Genomic DNA, 22,179 nt, shown 5'->3' with positions numbered 1-22,179 from the left:
AGACATTTGTTTCAAATTGCAGTGGGAAATGTTCCACTTTCAGCTAAAAGTGACCGCTTTTATGTCGGTTTGTGTAGTTTGCTAAAGCTGTTTTTCTTGGTGAGCTATACGAATTGATCTGGTGTGCTACATTCGTCACAGGAAATCTCACTTTGGCTTCAGGGGCAGTTTTTGCTCTTGACCGCTCTTGCATTATAGACAGTTTAAACAATGTGTTAAAAAAGCTTTAATTCAAAGGTAATTTCACTGAAATGTATATTTTAGATTGAAAAAACAAAACGTTATTACATTTTGATCGCTGATCATCATGATCTCTTGGGGATGTAGAGGAAAAAGTAAAAACGTTACTGTTGTCTGGGAAGTTAATGGGCCTTTTTATGTGATTTTCTCGTGTGGGAGAAGAACCCCCTCTGGAGAAAACTTTGGGATTTTAGCTTTTGGAGACCATTTACACGCACATATCATGTACATATCAAAAACTGCTCAAATGTTTCATAGCAGGACGGATATCAGCAGTGTTTCCTCTGTATGCCTACAATCCCACTGTGTTACATCACAGCAGCAAGTACATTTCCAGCCAAATTCAGTCTTAATAGTATAATAAGTAAAAGTAAAATACACCTTAAATATATTATTTGCTTTTAAAATATTGATTCATAAATACAAATATTTTATATGTTCACCAAAGCTTCAGAATACCAACATTTGAAGCTTGATATTGGTCATTTGGATTAGCTTAAGCATGCAGATAGTGGATAGTCAATATAGGTCTATATTATTTATATAAGAGTATCTGTTCATATATACATATACAGTTATACCCTCTATCTCTTCCTGTTAATCCACAAGCTGATGCATCCATCCTGTCCTCCAAACACGATGCAGTTCAGTCCTTTCCATCTTTTTGCAGATAGTCGAGTGAAGATCTGTGTTCTCCCTGTGGTTTAGTTCTGATGTGAGGGACGGTCAGAGGAGACTCGAGCGTCAAAGTGGGAATATGAGATTCCTCAAGGAAGACATCTGGAATTTTCCTCGACCTGAGGTACAAAACATAAACCTGTCAGCAAAATTGGTAAAGGAAATGGTAAACAATCTTAATATATAAATAAATACAATACAGGTAGGGGGGGGCCAGGCCATTGAGGGATTTAAAGCTCCCATGTCATGCTTTTCCGGTTATTACCCGTCCCCTTGTGTGTTATGAAGGTTTTTATGCATGTAAACGGTGTGCAGAGTCAAAACCCTCAAAGTACACCCTGTAGCGAGTAAAACTCTAACACAGAAAATACCTCCCCAAAACGCCTCGTTGGAGATACGTCACTGCCCATTTGATTCTTCCGGGTACCGCCTGATGTCATGCGGTACCCGGAACGAAATGGACCAATCCCGAAGAGCTATGGCCACACCAGCAGCGGCATGTTCCTCCTCCAGAGGTTCGAAGAACCTGCATTTCACAGACGAAAGCTTCCAAAACATTGCCCAGTTTGAGGCCGGATATGCACAGCTTGTTTGGACCGTTTGGAGCAGGGGAAGATCTTGGTATACAACCTGTAAGTTTGCATTGTTATTTGTGTATTTATCAAACAAGACTGTTTAAATGTGTAAACTGTGTTGGACTGCTAAGCCATTGACACAGTGCTAACTGTGCTAACTAAGTTGCTAGAGTTTCCATATATCAACTCTAATATCAGCAGATGGCCTTGCATACATGTATCTCATAGCAGGAGAATGTCTGCATTCACACACACGGAATACTCATACAGTATACTGTACTGTGATTTACCGTACATTGTGACCGTACATATACTGCATGTAGCTAACGAGGCTAGCTGTATGCTAGCGCAAAACAATGTATTCATGCAAGTTACATTGTATGGTAGCAGAATACCCGTATACGATTGCAATTATAAACACGTTATTGCTAGCCTAATATGAACCACTAGCTTTTGTTCATAGTAGTTTTATTACACTGCATTATAGTTGCCTTTCCTCCAAGCTAACGTTCATATCGTGTTAGCTACCAAGGTAAACAAAGCTAGGTTAGCATATTAGCAGGCAAGCTGTTCATTACACAACTACTACTAACGAATCTAAAACAACTAAGTTTCTCTAATATTTTGTGATTTGCATTTGATTTCGTCCAGCCAGATCCTGGCGGACAATCCATGACGGGGAAGGGATTCTACTACTACTGAGGCGTCGTGCTAAAAGGCACCGCACCGACTGTGCGCAGGCAAGATGCGAGGAGGAGGAATGAATGATATACCGTGTGTATATATGTATATTTATGTTCATTTTGTACATTTCTAAAAATAAAGTTTAATGGAAATACTTAGTAGGCCTATCCTTTCTTCCCTGAATTCATATATAGCAAACCATGATTTGATTTCTCATCAAACAGTAGTAGTTTATAACGGGTAAAAATAACTTACTCTTTGTTATGAGCGGCTCGTAGGCCACAAAGACAAGGAGACATACACGAGTTTACAAAACCACGGCACATTTATTGTGGTAAATGCAGAGATAGGTGGTTGAGAGGATCGCAGAGTTAGTCTTCCTGCAGCCGCTTTGGAGAGAGACTGGGGCCGTAGTGTCCGGAGGTGTCCGTGATCGTGCTGATTACCCTCTTCAGCTCCACCCCACCGTAAGACAAAGGCCCTGAGGCCGTCACACTCTTCTATAACAACAGTTAAAAATATATATGTATATAAAATATACGGCTGTGCCGACGCCATGATAAGACTGATGTTACGCTGAGAGCAGCCGGGAAAAGCACTGTTAGACATGGGCGCAGCCTCTCTGGTGGTTGACTAATCAGAACGAGTGGCCGAGCTGACCAATCGGAGCACACTAGGCTCACAGGGAGGGGGGGGCAAGAGCTCCAACGAGTCGTTTAGTGGAGAAAGTGAATACTGCTGAATACACATGCTTGACAGAGATGCTGTATGCAAAACCAATGTGAGTTTGGAAAATTGCACAGTATAAATCTATTTTAGTATACCTCAACAATGTAATTATGATCAGTGGAAATGGCCATGACATGGGCCCTTTAAAAGTAAATAAGATCATTTAAAAAATAAATCCTAAAATGTATTGGCAGCCAAATGTGCTCGTAAATGGCATGGAATATTGCACAGTTTAAGCTAGGTTTATGGTGCGCCAATCTAAATGCTGATGTTGTCTTATCCTATAGTTATTCATTCACTATCAAATCTTTATATGTTGAGGCAAAAACGTGTCGAATGGCACTCTAAATTGTTTTCATTGTGACTAAATCCAAATAATAATAATCCAAATATTTAATTGCATTTATTTTAACGCTTTAACAAGTGCTCAAAGCGCTTTACCTTACATATATCAGACATGTAATACATCAATACTGTCGACAACACCCACAGGAGCAATTAAGGGTGAAGTGTCTTGCCCAAGGACACAGCGGCATGCTGACTGCAGTGGGGGAGTGGGGGGGTCAAGGTGGGATTGAACTGGTGTTCCCAGCCCCCCTGATCTGATCTGATGATCAACGCACAGCTAACTGCAAAACGACATTGTATAAGCACCTGTTTCGTAAAATAAAGAAGAGAGAACAAAGGAAAGCAAGAGGAGAAACTCAATTCAGACATGAAGTTAAAAAAGAGACCAGACCTACCGGTGCTATTCTGCCACTTGTACAGCTGCACAGTTATCTTTGCTTTCCGACGCTATAGCTAAATACTCCGGCCTGAAGGAAAGACGTGATGGAAATAGAAAAACAGGCTGTCAAGACCAGAGAAACAGAATCAGAACAATATATATTTAGTGAGGAAAAAGGTAGATATGTGTTATTTAAAAAGAGCTGATTGAAACTGAATTTCTGCTTTCCAAACAGTGTCAGGAGGGAAAATGAAAGGACTGCAGTGTCCAGCTGTGTGTGTTGGAGTGTGTTTAGTGTTACTCACGCGCTCTCTCTAAGAGCTTCCTCTCCAGCCACTGAAATCTTCCTGTAGCAGTAAATCATCTCAATCACCAGCCATACCTGCAGCCCGATGAGGGAGACGTACATCATTACCTCAGACAAGATGGATGCCCATCCCCTGGTGACTAGATTCAGAGAAGAAGATAAGGTAAGACATTGTGTATCTGTGTGCTTATGGGTTAGATTACATTTGCACCATGCAAACGATGAGTGCTGCCTATGCCATACATTTTTTCTTTGAGTCATGAGTCTTGACTTCCTGTCCTGAATTATAGAGTGATTATATACTTTGTTACTTCCTGAACCCTGCTTCAGACACAGTTAACGTCCACAATTTATGATTTATGATTTAAGCTGCAAATAACGATCGATTCCTTCTCCATTGATCTGCTCTGTTTATCACTGGGCTCACAATCATACAATAAGAGCGCTGAGACTGAATCAAAACAGTCTAAATTATCCAGCTGTTTATGATACATCTCTTTGATTCAACTTTCTTATTTAGTTTTCCCCCTTCCCACTCAAACAGACGCTTCAACATTCCTTACGTTCTGCCACCACTGTCATGTCGATAGTCTTGTTGGGAAAGGTGAAAAACTCGTAGGCAGGATACATCAGGGTTCGGCTGAATATGCACCTGTAGCGTCCCGTGTCATTGAATGTCACGTTTAGGATGAAGATGGAGCCGTCCTGCAGGTCATTTGTATTTTTGCTGCCATTCCAAACAAGACGTTCAAAGAAACGTTCGTCAGTGATATTGGCCTCTTTATTCTTATATCTGTATACCTGGAAGAAATTACAAAATATCATTTATTTTAAAAGAAAGGGAAGCAAAATAGAGACTGTGGAAAGAGTGTTAAAACTTGACCATACGGGTGTTTCTACATGTTAACAATTTGCCACTAATCATGTTAGCTTTGCATTGTTGCAAGTGTTTATGCTGATGCATGTGTTTCTTCCCCTCGTTCATGAAGAGACATTAATTACATTTGGCCTGCGCTGTGAAAATATATTCAAATTCATAATATGTTTTTCAAATTCATATTCTTAAAACATGTATGAGATAAGGCCAGCTATATTTATTACAGCGTTGTTGCTGTGATCTCCTGCAAACCCCAAACCAATTGATATCTCTCAATTATTTTGGACACGCCTGATATGGTTCCAAATGAGCATGTGAGGGACTGCGGATGGAAAGTGGCTCAAAGCTAAATCCGGCATATTTACACTTGGCATGTTATGGCAGATTCCTTATACAACGTATTTCTCGCTTATTCATTAAGGTTACACAGGTCAGAGAGGCCCCATTGTCTCTTCCGCAATTATTACAATTGGATCATGTTAAGTAAATTGGCCAAGGTCAGAGGAAGTACAAAGAGGCTATATTTATATTATAATACAGTTAAGTCTTTGTTAGTTCATTACTCATAGACGTCATAAGATAATGACCTTTCCACATCTGGAACATATTAAAATATCAACTAATCTATAGGTGCTTTCACACCGCAGTACTTTTCCCACTTTAGTTCCGATATAGTTCCGAAATGTTGCGTTCACACCAAAAAAATCCGGAACTAAAATTAGTTCATGAGAACCTTTTTACCCCCCTTTTCCGTCCCTGCTAGAGAGCAGGTACTTTCGTGGGAGAAAAAGGTTCCTATGTCTGATTGGCTGGGCGGATTGCAAACCACGCCCCGTAAAACTCCCAAAAGGTTTTGTGAAGCCGCCATTTTATTATCCTCGCATTAGCATTATTAGCATTAACATTAGCCCAGCGCAGAAACGCAGAGAGACTAACTTATGGCAACACAAAAGAAAACATGGGAGCGGTGGAGATGAGGAGGTGTCGGCGTTCTGGCGATTTACTCGGAAGGTGCTGGGAGTCCCAGCAGCTTCTGGGACTTCCGGCCGGGGACTTCGGGTGCGAAGTTGTTTGCGGCCTGCCAGTAAACCCAAAGCAGAAGAAGAAGAAGTGATGTCAGCGGCTTCATTTGCCTAATCCTCCCCCAGGGACTTATTCCGGTGTGAACGCGATCTGTACTTAGTTCATGAGAACTCTTTAGTTCATGAGAACTAAGTTCTGATGAACCTTTGTGGGAAAAGTACTGCGGTGTGAAAGCGCCTAATGTTTGTGTGGATGGCTGCATGTTGTTTTCATGTGTGTGCGTCATTTAGAAACATATATATGCCTGTGTGAAACTTCTACTCGTTGGGGCATTTCCGCGATTGGCTGCTGTGGCAGAAGGTGATGTACTCCATTCATTATTGTTTGTTGTTGCGCAACTGAATAATAATTAATCTCAACCATATCTGTGTTTGTGTTTTATGATCTCTCTCTCTGTGTTAGCATTTAAAGTTGGTGAGCCATTAATTGCAGTTGCACTAACAGGCACATTTCATGTTTTAAGTGTTCATTAATGTGCAATGTCCCTGCCAAATTCTCGAATGAGAACAAATGTATTTCCCAACTTTCACACTTCACATATAGTGACTTTCTAGCTGCTTTTGGATCCATCTTGTAGTCTTTGACTTGTAGTCCCAATTATTTACAAGCGTGGATAAATGAAACCACAACAGAGAGCTGCTGTTTGCTCTTTGTTGCGTTCAGGTGTAAAATAAAACGGATTGTCCTGTGTTGATGAATGAGTATTTAGACTCTGACTGTTAAGTTTGAAATACAGTACAGTCAGTCTTGAGAGAAAGGCAGCATGGCTTCACCAGTGCTGCTGTTTTCTGTATCCACCGAGCTGCAGTAATGGCCTCACCTCGGCACGTCCTGGTGAATTAGCGGATACAGATTCCTAATAGATGCTGAAGGCTAATGGGATCTCTCCTGCTACATGAACACAGAATACCATAATGACCTCTTTGCTTCGCCTGGGGAGAGCTGCTTGGTCCAGAGAAAGTGCTGTCTTCCAGTCAACACATGGGGAAAGAAGCCTGGTCTGAAAGTGCAAGGCTCTGCTCTCTCTCACGATAAATTCAGCCTTTTCGCATTACAGCTTTTTCTGGACACATGAAAACTGGCTGCATTTAATGGGATTATTTAATTAATCTACAGTGTTAATTAGCCACGCCAACTGTTTTGCCCCTCTTCTTCTCACCTCTGCAAGATGGGAAAGATATTCCCCAAAATGTGAACTCTTTTTTTTTAATTGTCACTGAGGAGCTTCTTATTGAAAGCCTTCCCATCTTATTGCTACTCACATGGGTGAAATTGTCTGGATCCTTGAAGTACCAGTCGACGAAGGCGCTGGCGGGAACCTCGCCCCTCTTCTTACAGGAGATGCAGCCCAGTTTGAAACCTTTTTTTTCCACGGCTTCTGTGTTTGAGTCCACCTCCACGCAGGCTCCACGACACAGACATGCTACAGTGTGAAAAGGATGAAGAACACGCAGTTAGAAACATCATTTATCACTTAATTGCAGGTGGCAGGCTAAGAGGTAAGAGCCGTGGGGGGCCATCCTCTTATTTCTGAACCCCTGACCCATGAGAGAGGTTGAAACACGGGCAGTGCCCTGGTGTTTTCCCATAAGCAAGCAAACTCTCCAAACAGTATTTAAAATATTGTTAGCTACTGTACCACTTGATGTTTAATTTTTTTTGCGTGCTTGCTCCCAATGCCCAATGCATGCATGTTTTATTTTCGCTGTATCGGGCGTAGCTTTTTTTCTTGCAATATTTATTTCCACCCAATATAGTTTGGAGATCCTTGTGAATTTGATTGATTTGGGTTTTAATTTTGAAGTAATTTACATTCAAGCATTTTTTTATCTGTTCAACATGAGGGGAAATAAAGAGGTTGCAGTACATAACACATAATACTTTCTTGCATTCTGTCAATTGCTGAATGAGCTAAATCCATATATAGAAGCGTGACTCTATATATGCCATCATCATCATCATCATCATCATGACACGTACTTCTCATCGGCCACGAGTTACACACCTGTAACTCCAAATGTTTCTTTCTCACACTGCACCTTGCAGTTTCCGCTGAGACCTCACCATGGCTCTCAACCAATGATCCTGAACTACTGTCAACTTTGACCTCTTGGGGGGTGCGTTTGTTTTCGAATTGCAACATGGGGGGAAGGAGATGAAGGAGAAACAGGAAACACAACGCTGATCAGAGGAACTGAAACCATTACAACTTTGGTTGAGATTCAGAGCGGCTGCCCATCATCCATGGCCTGATATACACATATTTAATTCAAAAAGGGTCTTTCTTTAAATCCCTAAGATACAAAGTACCAAGGTAACACCACGCAGCGAAACATGGAGGGAGGGAAGGAGGAAATAGGGAGAATTTTAGCACAGGTTTGAGTAGTAATAGCCATTTCTGCAAAAGCATGGTGAGATGGGGAAGCAGGAGGGAAGAGGCCTGAGGGCAGATGATGCACTGCAGAGAAAGAGGGGGAGGGAAGAGGAAAAAGGGAAGGAAAAGGAGAGAAAGTCAAGAACATAATTGAAGACTTCACAAGCCAGGAAAATAGGAACCCAAACTGAAATGGACCTATTGGTATCATATTTAAACAAGAGATGGACCCATGCATTTAAAAGCAAACACAGGCCCAATCCCAGTTTGACCAGAGAACGACTTGAACCCGAACCTGACCTGATTGATTTCAAATGGATTATAACTTATGTTTCTGGTGCAATCAGTATCAGATTCACGTCATTCTCAAGCGGTTTTCACCAAAATGTCTACAGCGGCTTAAAACAGCAAGGCGGTAATTCAACTATTTTTCTTCATAAGGTTTTGCCATGTTGTCATTTATCCTATTAAAGCTTGCAGAGCATTGGCATTTGAACTTCCTCATTGCTTTTGAATTTTTTTTTCAGGGACTCTATATTGTGTTAGTGTAGAAATCCCTTGTGCAGTCTAGATGGTAGTTTATTGGTTATTGTGACAACAATGTTAACAGAAAACACCAACGATCTAAATCTGGACATATGTATAGGTTGTTGATGTATTATTTTTTTCTTTTACTAATAATTTAGTAAAAGCTACTTTTGAGCTAAGCTACTCCAGAATCTTTCCACAGACCCCAAGGCAGAGGATCCCACTGTGTGTATACCACTGTGGAGAAACAATTGTAATTTCTTAGTAGCGTTGTTGCAATCCCAGATCTTTACAGTTACTTCCATGAGTGCAGTATATCCGAGATAGAAAAAATTGCCAAAACCATCAAAAATCTGACCAACATTTTGAAAGTAAGTCTGGTCATTTACCTAAAAAGTAGCTTTTAAAACTACCTCAGGCACACCACCATATCTTAAATAAAGACAACTTAAATACCTGAATCTACAATAAAGGGGTTTAGTTAGGCGGGCTCTAGTGTTTTTAGGTTTTCTGGGAGATGAGTCTGCAGAGGATTTCTACATTATAACACAGACCTGAGGCAAAAAGCACTTTCAGTAGATTCTCCTAAACCTTTTAGTAGAAAATCAGCATGTGTGTTTTATATTTTTCAGTCTAATCTCTGCTATAATAAGCTTTCTTGTTTGTTCCAAATGTGACTTGTGACTTGTTTGTGTTAATTACAGTCTGCTCTAAACTGCACCAGCTGTCGTAGCTAATCCTCAGCCGCCAATAGAGGTCGATCAAAAGTCATTCATCACCTAATTCGCCTGTACAATCTCACAGGAAAGCATTAGGAAATCAACGTGTGCAAATGGACACAACCATATCTGTCGTTAAACATTAATAGTCTGTGGTATTTTGTCTCAAGTCCGAGAGATTCCATCAGACCAGCTTGTTTGGTGTAGAAAATACAGGCAGGAAAAGACACAGAGACACCAAACAGACACAAGAGCAAGACATCCATGCAGAGGAACACAGAAGGGTTGGAGATGGGTTCAATGCTCTGAGAAAATGACGTAAGACCTGGAACACAGACAGAGGAGAGACATTACAACAACAACAACAACAACAACAACAACAACATGTTTGACCAACAGCAGGACGGACACAAATTAAGAGAGAAAGATTTCAGTTGCAGGACAGAAAGAAGGAACAGAGCAGGGGCGGTTCTAGGGGGGGGGGGGAGCAACAGGAGGCAGTGCCCCAATAAAAAGGTTACAATATTACAATTTATTGGAACTAAATCAAATCAGAGACCCGGATGTACAGTGGAGATTAAACTGTTCATTACCTTATAAAAGCAAATACTGTTTATGTTTTTTAATTCAATTGTCACTGAAAGTTACTAAAACAAATACTCTAAATGAAAAAAACTACTGAACAAATTTAAGGACTGTAACTTAAATTTAGTAAAACAAATACCTTTACAAAAACAAATACCAATGACTGTATTTGATGTGTATTTTACACAATTACTTTATTCTGTCTTTGTCTTTTTAACCCCCCCCCAGTAAAATTGGTCTAGAACCGTCCACTGGAACAGAGACAGATGAAAATGTCGCAAGAGCGTTAGAGCACACAGACAGCGTGAGGCGGTAATCCTGAGGGAGGTTTGTGACGCAGCGAGAGGCGAGATTGTGCAATGTGAGCAGGTACGCGGCTGACTGTCCGAAGCTGAGACAGCAAGTTAAGGAGACAGCGAAAAGACACGGCGAGAGAGAGAGAGAGAGAGAGAGAGAGAGAGAGAGAGACAAAGATGCAAGCAGACACAAAGGGAACTGCACATCCACAGAGCCACCCTCAGCAACAATTCTCACCAATGGCAGCAGGACACATACACACAGAGCGTCAAAAATCCATTGCGTAATCTGTGGACTGTGGTTCAGGATTAAGCAACGGATATTCCAGAAATTGCAGATTAGGAGGTTTTTTTTTTTTGTACGCTGACAGGGGGGCTGGATGCTTAATCTCTCGTATCAGTTGCTCTATAGCCCCGAGGCCTGCAAATCAAAAAATCTGACAAACAGCTTGAGCTGCACAAAAGACCATGCACCCCCTGAGGTTAGCTATCCTTGCATGTCACTGGGTGCTAAAGGGAATACAAAAGGGATCAGGGATATTTGCTGAACTAGCCATAGGAGAGGGAGAAAGGACAATTGGATAAGCGACAGTAAAAGAGATGAGGGACAACATCTTCTCCATTGCTTGGTTACCACAGAGATGAATATACACATACTGTAGGCATACACAACCTGGGGGAAATATAAGCATCAATGACATTTCCCGCGACACCAAGCAAGCAAAAGAGTTTCCACTGCAACGACTGTAGAAGCAAACTCTCAAAAGGCATCTCTTTAACTCAACCCTACAGAGCTGCCATATTTTCGTGACAGTAACGTTACGGCACACTGCTTTAGTTGTAACAAGCCCAAGGAATCCCTTCCTGCTTTTCTGTCCTTGTATATATATATTTTAAACAGCTTCTACATTGGTTTAAGAGCAAAAAAAACATTTAATTTAAACAAAATACAGAAAACTCTACAAAAATCCTGAAATCTCATCTCTTTACGAAAGATAATTACACATAAGCACAACTTAAACTGTGACTGTTGTATTCTGATAAATAATGTATCTTTTTTAGAGAAACATATTGCCACCTAAACTAGATGTAACTAGTGTGCAAGTGTGTTAAGAAAAGCAGTGAAGAAATGCAACACTACACCGTACGTAAGACCCGTACATTGTTAAAGATTCATAAATAAGTAATTAAGGCGGTTTAGTGGCAGAACTGCACAACAGCCTAAGAGCTGCCTTATGCAACATTATTGTCTTGTAAGTTGATATGGCCCTAGAGCAGCTTTGTATTTCTGACCACGTAATGACTGTACGTCCAATTTACAGTCGCGTTGAGAGAGACTCTGTATTTGGTCACAGCTTAGATTAGATTAGATTAAAAGCATGTATTGTCATTATACATGTACGATGAAACATCAAAACATTCGGAATAGACAACATACAACAACAAAGTATGCAGCATTCATACTAATAACGAAATAAAGTGCAGGAATGCATTCATTAGTAGAGTAAATATGTATGTGTGTATAATAAATTATATATATTACACATGCATGGGTTATTGCACAGGAAGACTAAGCTAGTCTCTAAATGTGTCTGTCTATTCAGCGATTATTGTACAGTGTTTTTTTTTGGCAAAATGGTTGATGGAGAGGTTAGGCTGCAAGTCAAAACGATGATCTGAAGGATGCTCAAATGCTCTGCAGCTTAGTGGTCTTAGTTCCTCACCTCATCTAGTTTTTTTATTCATTCATTGGTGAAGCTTTAAAACCACACATACACACACACACACACACACACACACACACACACACACACACACACACACACACTCTACAAATATAAATTGAGCCGTATGGAAGGTCATCTCTTCATGTGAATCCCCTCCCACCCCCCTGGTACTAAAGTGTGTCTGTGTGTGTGTGTGTGTGTGTGTGTGTGTGTGTGTGTGTGTGTGTGTGTGTGTGTGTGTGTGTGTGTGTGTGTGTGTGTGTGTGTGTGTGTGTGTGTGTGTGTGTGTGTGTGTGTGTGTGTGTGTGTGTGTGTGTGTGTGTGTGTGTGTGTGTGTGTGTGTGTGTGTGTGTGTGTGTGTGTGTGTGTGTGTGTGATTTCAGGGGGGGGGGGGTGATTGAGCGCATCAATCAAGAACTCCTCGTATCCTGCTGTCTGGATCAATATAGATCCAGACCTCCTATAGGCCTGTGTTGTAGTGGTTATTGCATCAGGTGTTGAAAGCACAGTTTACTAGAAGAAGAGGTGACTTTAGTTTACACATTAAAGCTTAAAAGATATGGTTGGATTCAGTTTTTAGGGAAACGTTGGCTATTTATTTTCTACTAGAAAGCCATATTCCAATGTGTTTTTTTTCTAGTTTACGCTAGAATAACAAACGGCATCAGTTTTGGCTTTGCAGAAAATTCCTTCGAACTTTCTGAAGTCCATCACTTGAGTGAATTACTTAAAGGTAGGGTAGGTAAGTTTGAGAAACCAGCTCGAGATACACTTTTTGTTATATTCCATGGAATGCTCTTAACATCCCGATAGCAATGAATATCTTAAGTGCTTTGACAAAAAATCCATAAAAAAATGTCATCTGTGGAAGCCGTAATACTGTAAAAAGCACGACCAATCATTTTAGCCGGCCCGGCTAAAATAACTGGATGGCCTACCTGCCTGTCAGCCTTCCATCTGTGCACAAACTTATCTCGTGCCCTCATTGGTCATGTGCACGTTCTTGTGTGTTGGAGGAGGGGCTCTATAAGGAAGTGGCAGATTTTCTCCGGTTGTGTATTTTCAAATTCTAGTGATCTCGAGCCGGTTTCTCTAACTTACCTACCCTACCTTTAATGTTCTCCCCCTCCCACTTAAAATGATGACGAGCTGTTCTATAATGTTATTTGAGGCAGGGGCTGGAGTGGAGCGGTGGAGTCTACTCCAAATGGCGGAAAAGACTGTGTGGTTGTTTTAACATCCTGTGGACAGTGATCTCCTTTCCCCATAAGTATGTGTTCGAGCCATTTGCAGACTTAATGGCTCTTTTCTAAAGAGCTTCTCTGCTGCATGCATTACTTAAAGTTGCCATGTGATGTATTATGCTTTATGAGCCTCTGGTATGGCTGCAAGCAAAGACAAAGATCTCTGTTTCTGTCTGATGATTATTGTGGTGTTACATTTAGAAATAAATATGTTTTTTTTAGTACTTTAATATGGTGGCCGACAGGTACCAATGCACTTCAATTTCCCAAAACACTGATGAATGGTTTTTTGAAATGCTGCCCATGTGTCAAGTTGCTTAAAATGTGTTTTGCCACATTGTGTTATTTTATTTGCTTAGTTTTTGAAATTGCAGTGTGTTTCTCTGCTGTTGTAACACGTTTGCACCTGTCGGCCACCGTACTTTAATCCTCATAAAGGATCACTATATATGGGTCAGCTACAGGTGAAATCTATTTGATTATATTTCTTTATTTTGATTGTTTTATAGCCTCTGCAGCCTGAACCACACTGAATACAGATGGAGCTTACTCGGATAAAGTGTGGGGTGGAGCTTGTGTAATCATCCTAGTTCATATTTTGCTCTTCTTTCGATCCTTGTGGATTCACTGCCTTAGAAAAACTTCAATTGAAATTGTATTTTTGCCAATGCATGTCAAACTATAATCACAACACAGCCTCAATCTGTCCCTTTCCTCTTACTTTCCTCTTAGATTCCATCCAATTTCCTGCCTCGCCTAATATCCTCATCCTCACTGCGTCCGGCTCCAGATGTGCTTACTTCAGTCCTTAACTAACCCACCGGCTCATCAACCAAACAGCTGTTTCTGTCAATCGAGGTTGTGTAACTATCTCACTTTTTGCCAAGCTTCACTTCTCTGCTCACATCGGATCTCAATTTCCAAGCTCATCTTCCTGCAGCTCTGCCTCCAGCTTTCAGCTTGACATCCTGGTTAAACTTGCACTTCATATAGTGGAATACCAACATTATGAAGCTGTGATGGCTCGTGCATGCATGTGTGGTTTGTAGTGTTGTTTGCCGGTGTCTGAGTGCGAAACAAACAGCAGCTGGCTGAGTCTCTCCTTTAATGCATTGCTTTCTTTTTGTGCTCAATTTTAATTCTCAGTGCTTAAAATGATATAATCTGTGATGACACATGCCAACTAAAAAGCTTTTGTGAGTGCATTTTTTCATAATATTATGTATTTTGAGGAACATACTAAAACGTCAATAAATGTTCCTATGGTTTGAACCCATTTCAATTTAAATCACCTACCAATGCATGCCAATCGCTTCGCATTTAATTATGTTTTAAAATAAACAAAGAAGCCATTCATAAAGTGATGTGGCTGTATGTCATGAATCCCCTCACATACTTGTAAACGTGTATTTCCTTGCAGAGTTGCTTCTCCTCCTGTGGGTGTCAGGAGACTAACCGTTCCTCAAAGATGATGGATTATTGTATCTTCATCTCAGTGTAAGGTTTCTTTGTGCCTTAGCATAATAAATGGTGGCTTGTTGTGAAGGTGGGAAATTGAGTTGTGATATCTCAAATCATAAAGAGACCAGCAAGAGAAGGGGGAAGCTTAAGGGAACACATTTAAAGGAAAATGTTCTCTTTCAAAACACTTTGTGACGCTATTGTCTTTACATTTTGGGGAGTATCAGCATAAAGGTTGCACATGCAGATACCTTACTCGTGTGAAACACAGCAGCTGCAGCTGTAGAAAAATGCTGAACTTTCCTATAGATGTATAAATAGCATAGAATGAAAAAAAGATGCCGTGACAGGAACATTTGCAAGAACAACTCGGTACAAAAAGGTCCAATTCACTGATCTTAGTCTGACATGACTTACAATAAATCAGCTACTATTTTGTTAATCAAACAATTGTTTACTTTTTTTAAAGAAAAGAGACTAAACATTGTCTGGTTCCAGCTTGTATCACTAACTGAATATCTTTGCACTGTTGGTCATCAGGTACCTTTAGTTACCACCTTTTATGTTATCCCGGAAACCAATTGTAAAGCAGACTTTTTGAGGAATAAATTGTGATAGTATTCGATTATGGAAATAGTTATTAGCTGCAGCACAGTCACACCAACACACACACACACGATAGAAACACTGCACCCCAATCCTATGCACCGGAAGAAATGAATAACAAACATTGTCCTACATCTTTCAATACACAACAGACCACCATTGGCCTCAACTTATTACCCGAAAAAAACAAAAACCTAACCTCACTGCTTGGCCTTTCAGCAATCCAACCCAACTTCAAAACACTCAGTCACACATCTGCATCTGAACACACACACACTCGAGAAAACTTCCACAACAGAGCAGACAGTCAACATCAGACAACAGGAAACACCTCAACAACAGCAACAAACTGCACAGTCAGTGAACCGGGGGGTGTAGGGGTGATGGACAAATGGACGGTGGCTCGTGTGCATGCCAAGGTGTTGCCATTGCTCACTCACCTTGAAGCGCCAGGAGGGCCAGGGTTAGCAGCAGATGGGACATCCTGACAGGAGAAAGAAGACTGGTGGAGGCTCTCAACGGCGTCAAAACACACCACACATCTCACACACACACACACACACTTCCGAATAGGAGATACAATACAGATCTAAACAGCAACTACTCCAGCTTGGTGGTGAAAACCTCTAGGATGTCCTGACTATGTTGAGAGGAGGAGGCTGTTGGGACTCTGGGTGTGATGCGCTCTGGGTGTCTTCTTCTTCTCCTCCTTTTTTTATTTTGTCCAGCTCATACACGCGTTGAAAGGAGGGTTGGCTGGGTCATCGTGCTGATCTGGTCTTCTCAAGCACCTGAAAATCCAAACGGAAGCAGTGTGGAAGATGTGCCTCGTCTCTTCGCCTGCTCAGGATCTAAAGCACTTTTTATTTTTCTGCAGACTTTGTTTAGCCTTTCAGCGTGATAGCGTATAGAGTTACCACAGACAGGAATCACTTTGAGTTTCAGGTTTCGGCCCCCTTGTTAGCACCAAAAGGGCCTTTGTTCAACTATGTATACTCTGTGGCACACCCTTTGGCCTCTTTAGCTCCACAACGACACACCAAATGATGCCAGTGCGTTGACACACAGGTTGCTTGATATATGGCCCTATCAGCCGTTGACCATTAGAAGCTACTGGAAGACTGATATCTTAGGGACGACGCTGAGGAATTGAAAATTGAAGCACACTGGTGAGAGTCATGCAATGGAGAGTTAAAGAGTGCAGATCAAATGTAAATGATAAATGTTGCATTAAAGAGACATTTAGCACGTTTCCCTTGTGTGCTGTAGATTCGACATGGGCAGAAAGCAGGGTCCGAGTTTAAAGATCCACAGTCTGAGTGAAATGGCAAATGGAAGCAGCTTGAAGAATCCTCTCACTTGTTTCCTCCTCTTTGGCTTTGGAAGACATCAGAGAGGTTACCTTTTATTGAATGTAGGTGGTATTGCCTCCTATCAGTGCTATTGCTAAGTCCAACGTAAAGCTTCACAACTAGGCTACATTTCTCATCAGGTTTAGCTCCAGACAGCACCTATAGGGGAGAGTTTACTTCTGATTTATTCATGTGAAATCATCTGTGGTGTGTGCAAATCAGCTAAGCCTTGTGTTTGCATAGCTGCTGTCTGCACACGGTGCTCACAGACTAGAATGCAACAGGACAGGTAGCTATGCTGCTATAATGGGTCAGCAGCAGCACTCCTGTTTGAAGGCGCTTTGAAAGGCATGTATTAAACAGCTAAAGGGGGCTTTATTTACATCATTACCCCGCCTATTATAGTGGCTACAAATGCGTTTTTCTGTGCAATAAAGCGTTAGGTCTATGAAGTAATACTATAGAGTTACTGCTCTTTAGGGTGATCGTGCAAAAAGCTACAATCAATAGTGTTGAATTAGTAGTAGTAGTATATTTGACCTCTTTAACAAAATCCGCTGTTTTAAAACTAATAGTCTCCTCGCTTATATCATGTAATGTCCCCTCCTGTCCTGTCAGAGACGGGTCAGAGGGGCGGCTCGCATCCCGCGTCCGGCAGTCCGATGCTGGGAGTCGCTCCGCTGGCACACCGAGGACCACCGGAGAGATTTAAAGACCGGAGCTTGACTCAGAAAAAAATAAAGTAACAAATCCCCTACTTCTTTTTGTTGTTGCTTTCAAAAAGAGACGTGCGGCGGTCAAATGTATTTTGAAGACCCGTATATTCTTCCTGGAGAAGCTGTAGGAGACGTCAAAATGCGTAAAAGCCGAAGAAAATCACACAGAAATCGGTCATCTCCAGATGTGATGTGTCGGTGGGAGGATCGCGCGCTAATCAGTCTTTGGGATGGGTGAAGGCTGGGGGAGGGAGGTGCGTGCAGGAGGAGGAGAAGGAGGAGGAAGAGGAAGAGGAAGAGGAAGAGGAAGAGGAAGAGGAAGAGGAGGAGGAGGAAGTAGTGAGCCGTTGTTATGGCAACATTGATTTAATGTGATGTTTTGATCCACTCCAGAAACAACCACATGTTGGCAAAGATAAATAAATCAGAATAAGTCTATGAGTTATATAATAGGTGGATTGTATGATAGATGTTACATTAAACATTACATGTTATTCCTTCATCTGCATCGGATCTAAAAGGATATTTCCAACCCACGATTTAAGATTCAAAGGGTTTTATTTATCACAAAAACAATATAATGCATGGTAATAATGCAAGTCTGAAAGAAGAAGATACACATTTATAGATAACAATACATCTTATAAATGCATGTGAAGGTGAAGCAGAGATAACACATGAAAAATAGGATTAAACAGTCCCTTTAAAGTGGAAAAGAAACACGCAACTTTGTTAAATCAAACTGTGTTGTGTTATAAATACAAATGAAATAAAATAGATGGCTTGAAACCTTTTAACTTTTGAAGTATCCAAGTTATTTGATAATATATGTTATCAAAAAATGATTTATTCATTATTCTATCAAAGTAGCCCAATATGCTTTATGTTTGTTGTGTGTGCTTGTATAACAATAAGTCCAGCTTGTTTCCTCTGAGCTAACTTGTCATGCTGATATGAGTCATCGATTGGAAAGGCCATTATCATCAGTTTCTCAAGACACGTCTTTATTTTCACAATGAAGGCCACAGCAACACACAACATTACCTGCTATTAAACTCAGATTTACAGGTTGCTCAAACTAAAGTAGTTTCACCCAACAATCCTGCAATAAATCCTCCCTCCATGAAATCTATAATTTTTGTTGAAATTGTGGAAGAGAGGTGTTTTTACTCATTACTCAAAACTACATGGAAAGTGTTTCATTTTCTCCACTGTCATGTTCTCCATCTGCATGGCTAAACCGACTTTTCTACCCACCTCTTCCTTCCGTCTTGGTCATTAACCCACATGGAACACACATATGAAACACAAACATGGAACACACACACAAACACACACACACACACACACATACACACACACACACACCACAATCAACCACATGAAACATGACCACAGGTTCACTAACACGCTATTTGACTGAGTGCAATTCAGTGCAAAAGGGACTCACTCCTGCAGTTTGTGTCTGTGTGTGTTGGTGTGTGTGTATTTGTGTGTATTTGTGTGTATGTGTTGATCTCTCGTTTTGGCCATTTCATTATGCCAGCAGCAGGATTACTGTGCTGATTGCATGCCTGTCCTCACCCTGACAAATACGTGTGTGTGTGTGTGTGTGTGTGTGTGTGTGTGTGTGTGTGTGTGTGTGTGTGTGTGTGTGTGTGTGTGTGTGTGTGTGTGTGTGTGTGTGTGTGTGTGTGTGTGTGTGTGTGTGTGTGTGTGTGTGTGTGTGTGTGTGTGTGTGTGTGTGTGCGTGCGTGCAAGCGTGCAAGCGTGTGTGCGTGCATCATGCGACAACAGTGAATGAACAGTAAAGTGAGGGGGGGGGGTGATTGAGCGCATCAATCAAGAACTGTGTGTGTGTGTGTGTGTGTGTGTGTGTGTGTGTGTGTGTGTGTGCGCGTGTGCGTGCGCGCGTGCGTGTGCGTGTGACCTTCATGTCCCTAATTCCACTAACATCTCTCTTTTAAAGGGCCCATGTCATGCTTTTCTGGTTATTACCCGTCCCCTTGTGTGTTATGAAGGTTTTTCTGCATGTAAACGGTCTGCAGAGTCACAAACCCTCAAAGTACCCTGTAGCGAGTAAAACTCTAACACAGGAAAGACCTGTCTATGCTGCCCCAAAATGCCTCGTTGGAGATTTCTCATTTTCCATTGTTTGCTTCCTGGGTTCTGTGACGTGTGAACACCCAGATCAACAACAAATGACCGGATTGGCCCAAATGGACCAATCCGCGGAGCACCTCACACACCAGGATCCCTTGGCTAACTAACAGGGAGTCCCCATTGACTTATAGAGCTCCCTGAACGCTGGTAATAGACGAGTTGGGATCGCGGAGAAATGCTCTCCGCAGACCCATTCTCACAGCATTATAAACCTTTTTCTTACTCAATATCAAGCCACACTTATTGTTTTTACTTCGGCTGTGAGTGTTTGTGTGTGCTCAGGATGAGTTTTGCTTGTTCTCGCTGTATCGCCGACCCAGAAACCTGTCTGCTCCTCGCAGCAACGAGCCTCGCAACGTCCCGACCAATCAGAGCACACTGGGCTCACAGGGAGGGGGGGGGGGGGGGCAGGAGCTCCAACAAGCCGTTTAGGACAGAGAGTGAATACCTGGTGAATACACAAACTACTGTATACAGAGATGCTATATACCAGGGGTAGCCAACACGGTGCCCGCGGGCAACGTGAGTCGCCCGCGGGGCATGCTCTAAAAATAGCTCGCCAAGCAAATCCAAAATGTATAAAATACACAAAACAAAAAAGGAAATGTAATTAAAAGAATCTACCCTATGCATAAACGAAACCTAAATCATAGCGAAACTCTATCTACTTACTACAACTCTATATCTATCTAACACCCCTCCTCCCCCCACCCCCACAATGAGTATCGACCAATCACGTTCTTGCTTGATTTGCGGGACCACCGTTGCAGTCTGGAAGAAAAGCAATGTGGCACCTCTCCAATAGTATGAAGCTGCAGCCTCGGAGGAGGGTGCACTCTCAGGACCGCATGCACTCTCAGGACCGCATGCACTCTCAGGACCCTAGTTGTTTTGCAACATCGCCACCTAGCGGATTGGATGACCGCAAAAGTACAACCAGCGAGTATTGAGTCTCATACACTGCGAGTCTCTTTAGACATTGTAATGCTTGTTATTAACCATCTAAAAATGCATGAAAATATGTTTTTCTTACTGAAATTACATTATTATTATTAACAACAAGTTGTTAATATGTTTTTGATTTTTAATAACAAATGTATTTTGTATGTCAGATGTAAAAAGATAGTCTTTTATATTTGTCTTTATCAAATTTGACATACAACATAAATATATATATATATATATTGTAGTAATAATTATATAATCTATTTATAATTGTAAATGTATATTGTATGTAGACATACATTTAGATGTATATTTTGTTAAAAGAAAACAAAACTGTTAATTTAGTTTTTGGGAGAAGGGGTGGGGTTAAATAAGTGTAAACTCCTTTGAATCAATTTGATACTGCTTATGTTTCTACAGTATCATAATTCTCTTGTTTCATTTCATTATTATATATATATTTTTTATTGTATTACACGTTCGAAATAAATCAAATCAAATGTGTCTTTGAAGAGGTGCTAGATTACTCAAAAACAACTGTTAGTGTGTTTATGCACCAGGCTGCAAAAGATAAACATGCAATTTGACGAGAGGAATTTCAGTGCAGAATAAATTTTTATTTATTGGGCACTGTGGATTCTTCACTGGGGTGAGGCGGGGTCTGCTGTTCCCTCAACCACCAGACAACAGCTCTGGCTGCAGTACCCCGGGAAGCCCTCTTCTGAGTAAAAACCCTGCAACACTCCTCGCCGTCCACTTCCCCGGTAGCCTGTGCCAACGTCCTTATAAAGGTTGTCGCAGTAAAAGCACCTGGAAATTTGGTATTCCTTCCGAAATTCCCTTTTGTGTCCCTCTGAGAAGACATTCCAGTTGACGACACCTGAAGTAGAATGTCATAAGAAAATTACAATTCAGACAGAAAAACAACAAAACCTTCCTTAATTTAGCTGACCTTCCAATTGAATACACCAGAATAGTTGTTAACTTTAAACAAACAACATGATTCACATTACTCACACTCTTACTGTAATTAGTGATTAAATCAACAATTAATGTAGGACACCTAGTTGGGCTTGCCAAAATCACGCTACAGTTTCATTAAACAAATAATCAAATATGCTAATGAAGCTAATGCTATTAGCATTAGCTTTTGCCGAAAGCTATAGCTAACAAATAATTGTTTTTAGTGCCTTTAATACTGTTAGAAGCTATCATAAGCTAACAGATGTTTGTTTGTATTGCCTTAAGACTATCATAGTTAATGTTAGCTAATCACACTTCATTTCAAGACACCGGAATTGTTATTAATGTTAAACAAATAAAACTTTAAAAGCACTTCACACTACTCACACTCTCTGCGTTGTCGTTCATATTCATATCTCCTGCTCACTAGGTGGCGATGTTGCAAAACAACTAGGGTCCTGAGAGTGCATGCGGTCCTGAGAGTGCATGCGGTCCTGAGAGTGCACCCTCCTCCGAGGCTGCAGCTTCATACTACTCTACCTCCCCGCTGATTTTCCTTCTGGCAGAATCTACACAACACATCAGCCCCATTGAACAGCC

The 22,179-nt window shown here is 41.2% G+C and overlaps 1 protein-coding gene across 1 annotated transcript; it reads right to left on the bottom strand.

Annotated features, from left to right (window-relative positions):
• Positions 1-726: 726 nt before the first annotated feature.
• Positions 727-17,009, bottom strand: scn1ba (sodium channel, voltage-gated, type I, beta a). The gene is made up of 6 exons (XM_034112637.1): positions 15,881-17,009; positions 7,163-7,323; positions 4,504-4,741; positions 3,939-4,080; positions 3,650-3,721; positions 727-1,037 (listed from the first exon to the last, which is right to left on the bottom strand). The coding sequence occupies exons 1-5, from the start codon at positions 15,921-15,923 to the stop codon at positions 3,655-3,657; spliced, it is 651 nt and encodes a 216-aa protein (XP_033968528.1). The 5' UTR covers positions 15,924-17,009; the 3' UTR covers positions 727-1,037; positions 3,650-3,654.
• Positions 17,010-22,179: the final 5,170 nt, after the last annotated feature.

The sequence above is a fragment of the Trematomus bernacchii genome, unplaced genomic scaffold, assembly GCF_902827165.1.
Source record: "Trematomus bernacchii unplaced genomic scaffold, fTreBer1.1, whole genome shotgun sequence".
Taxonomy (NCBI): domain Eukaryota; kingdom Metazoa; phylum Chordata; class Actinopteri; order Perciformes; family Nototheniidae; genus Trematomus; species Trematomus bernacchii.
Note: the sequence above shows the minus strand (reverse complement) of the source record. Positions and strands in the feature narration are given on the sequence as shown.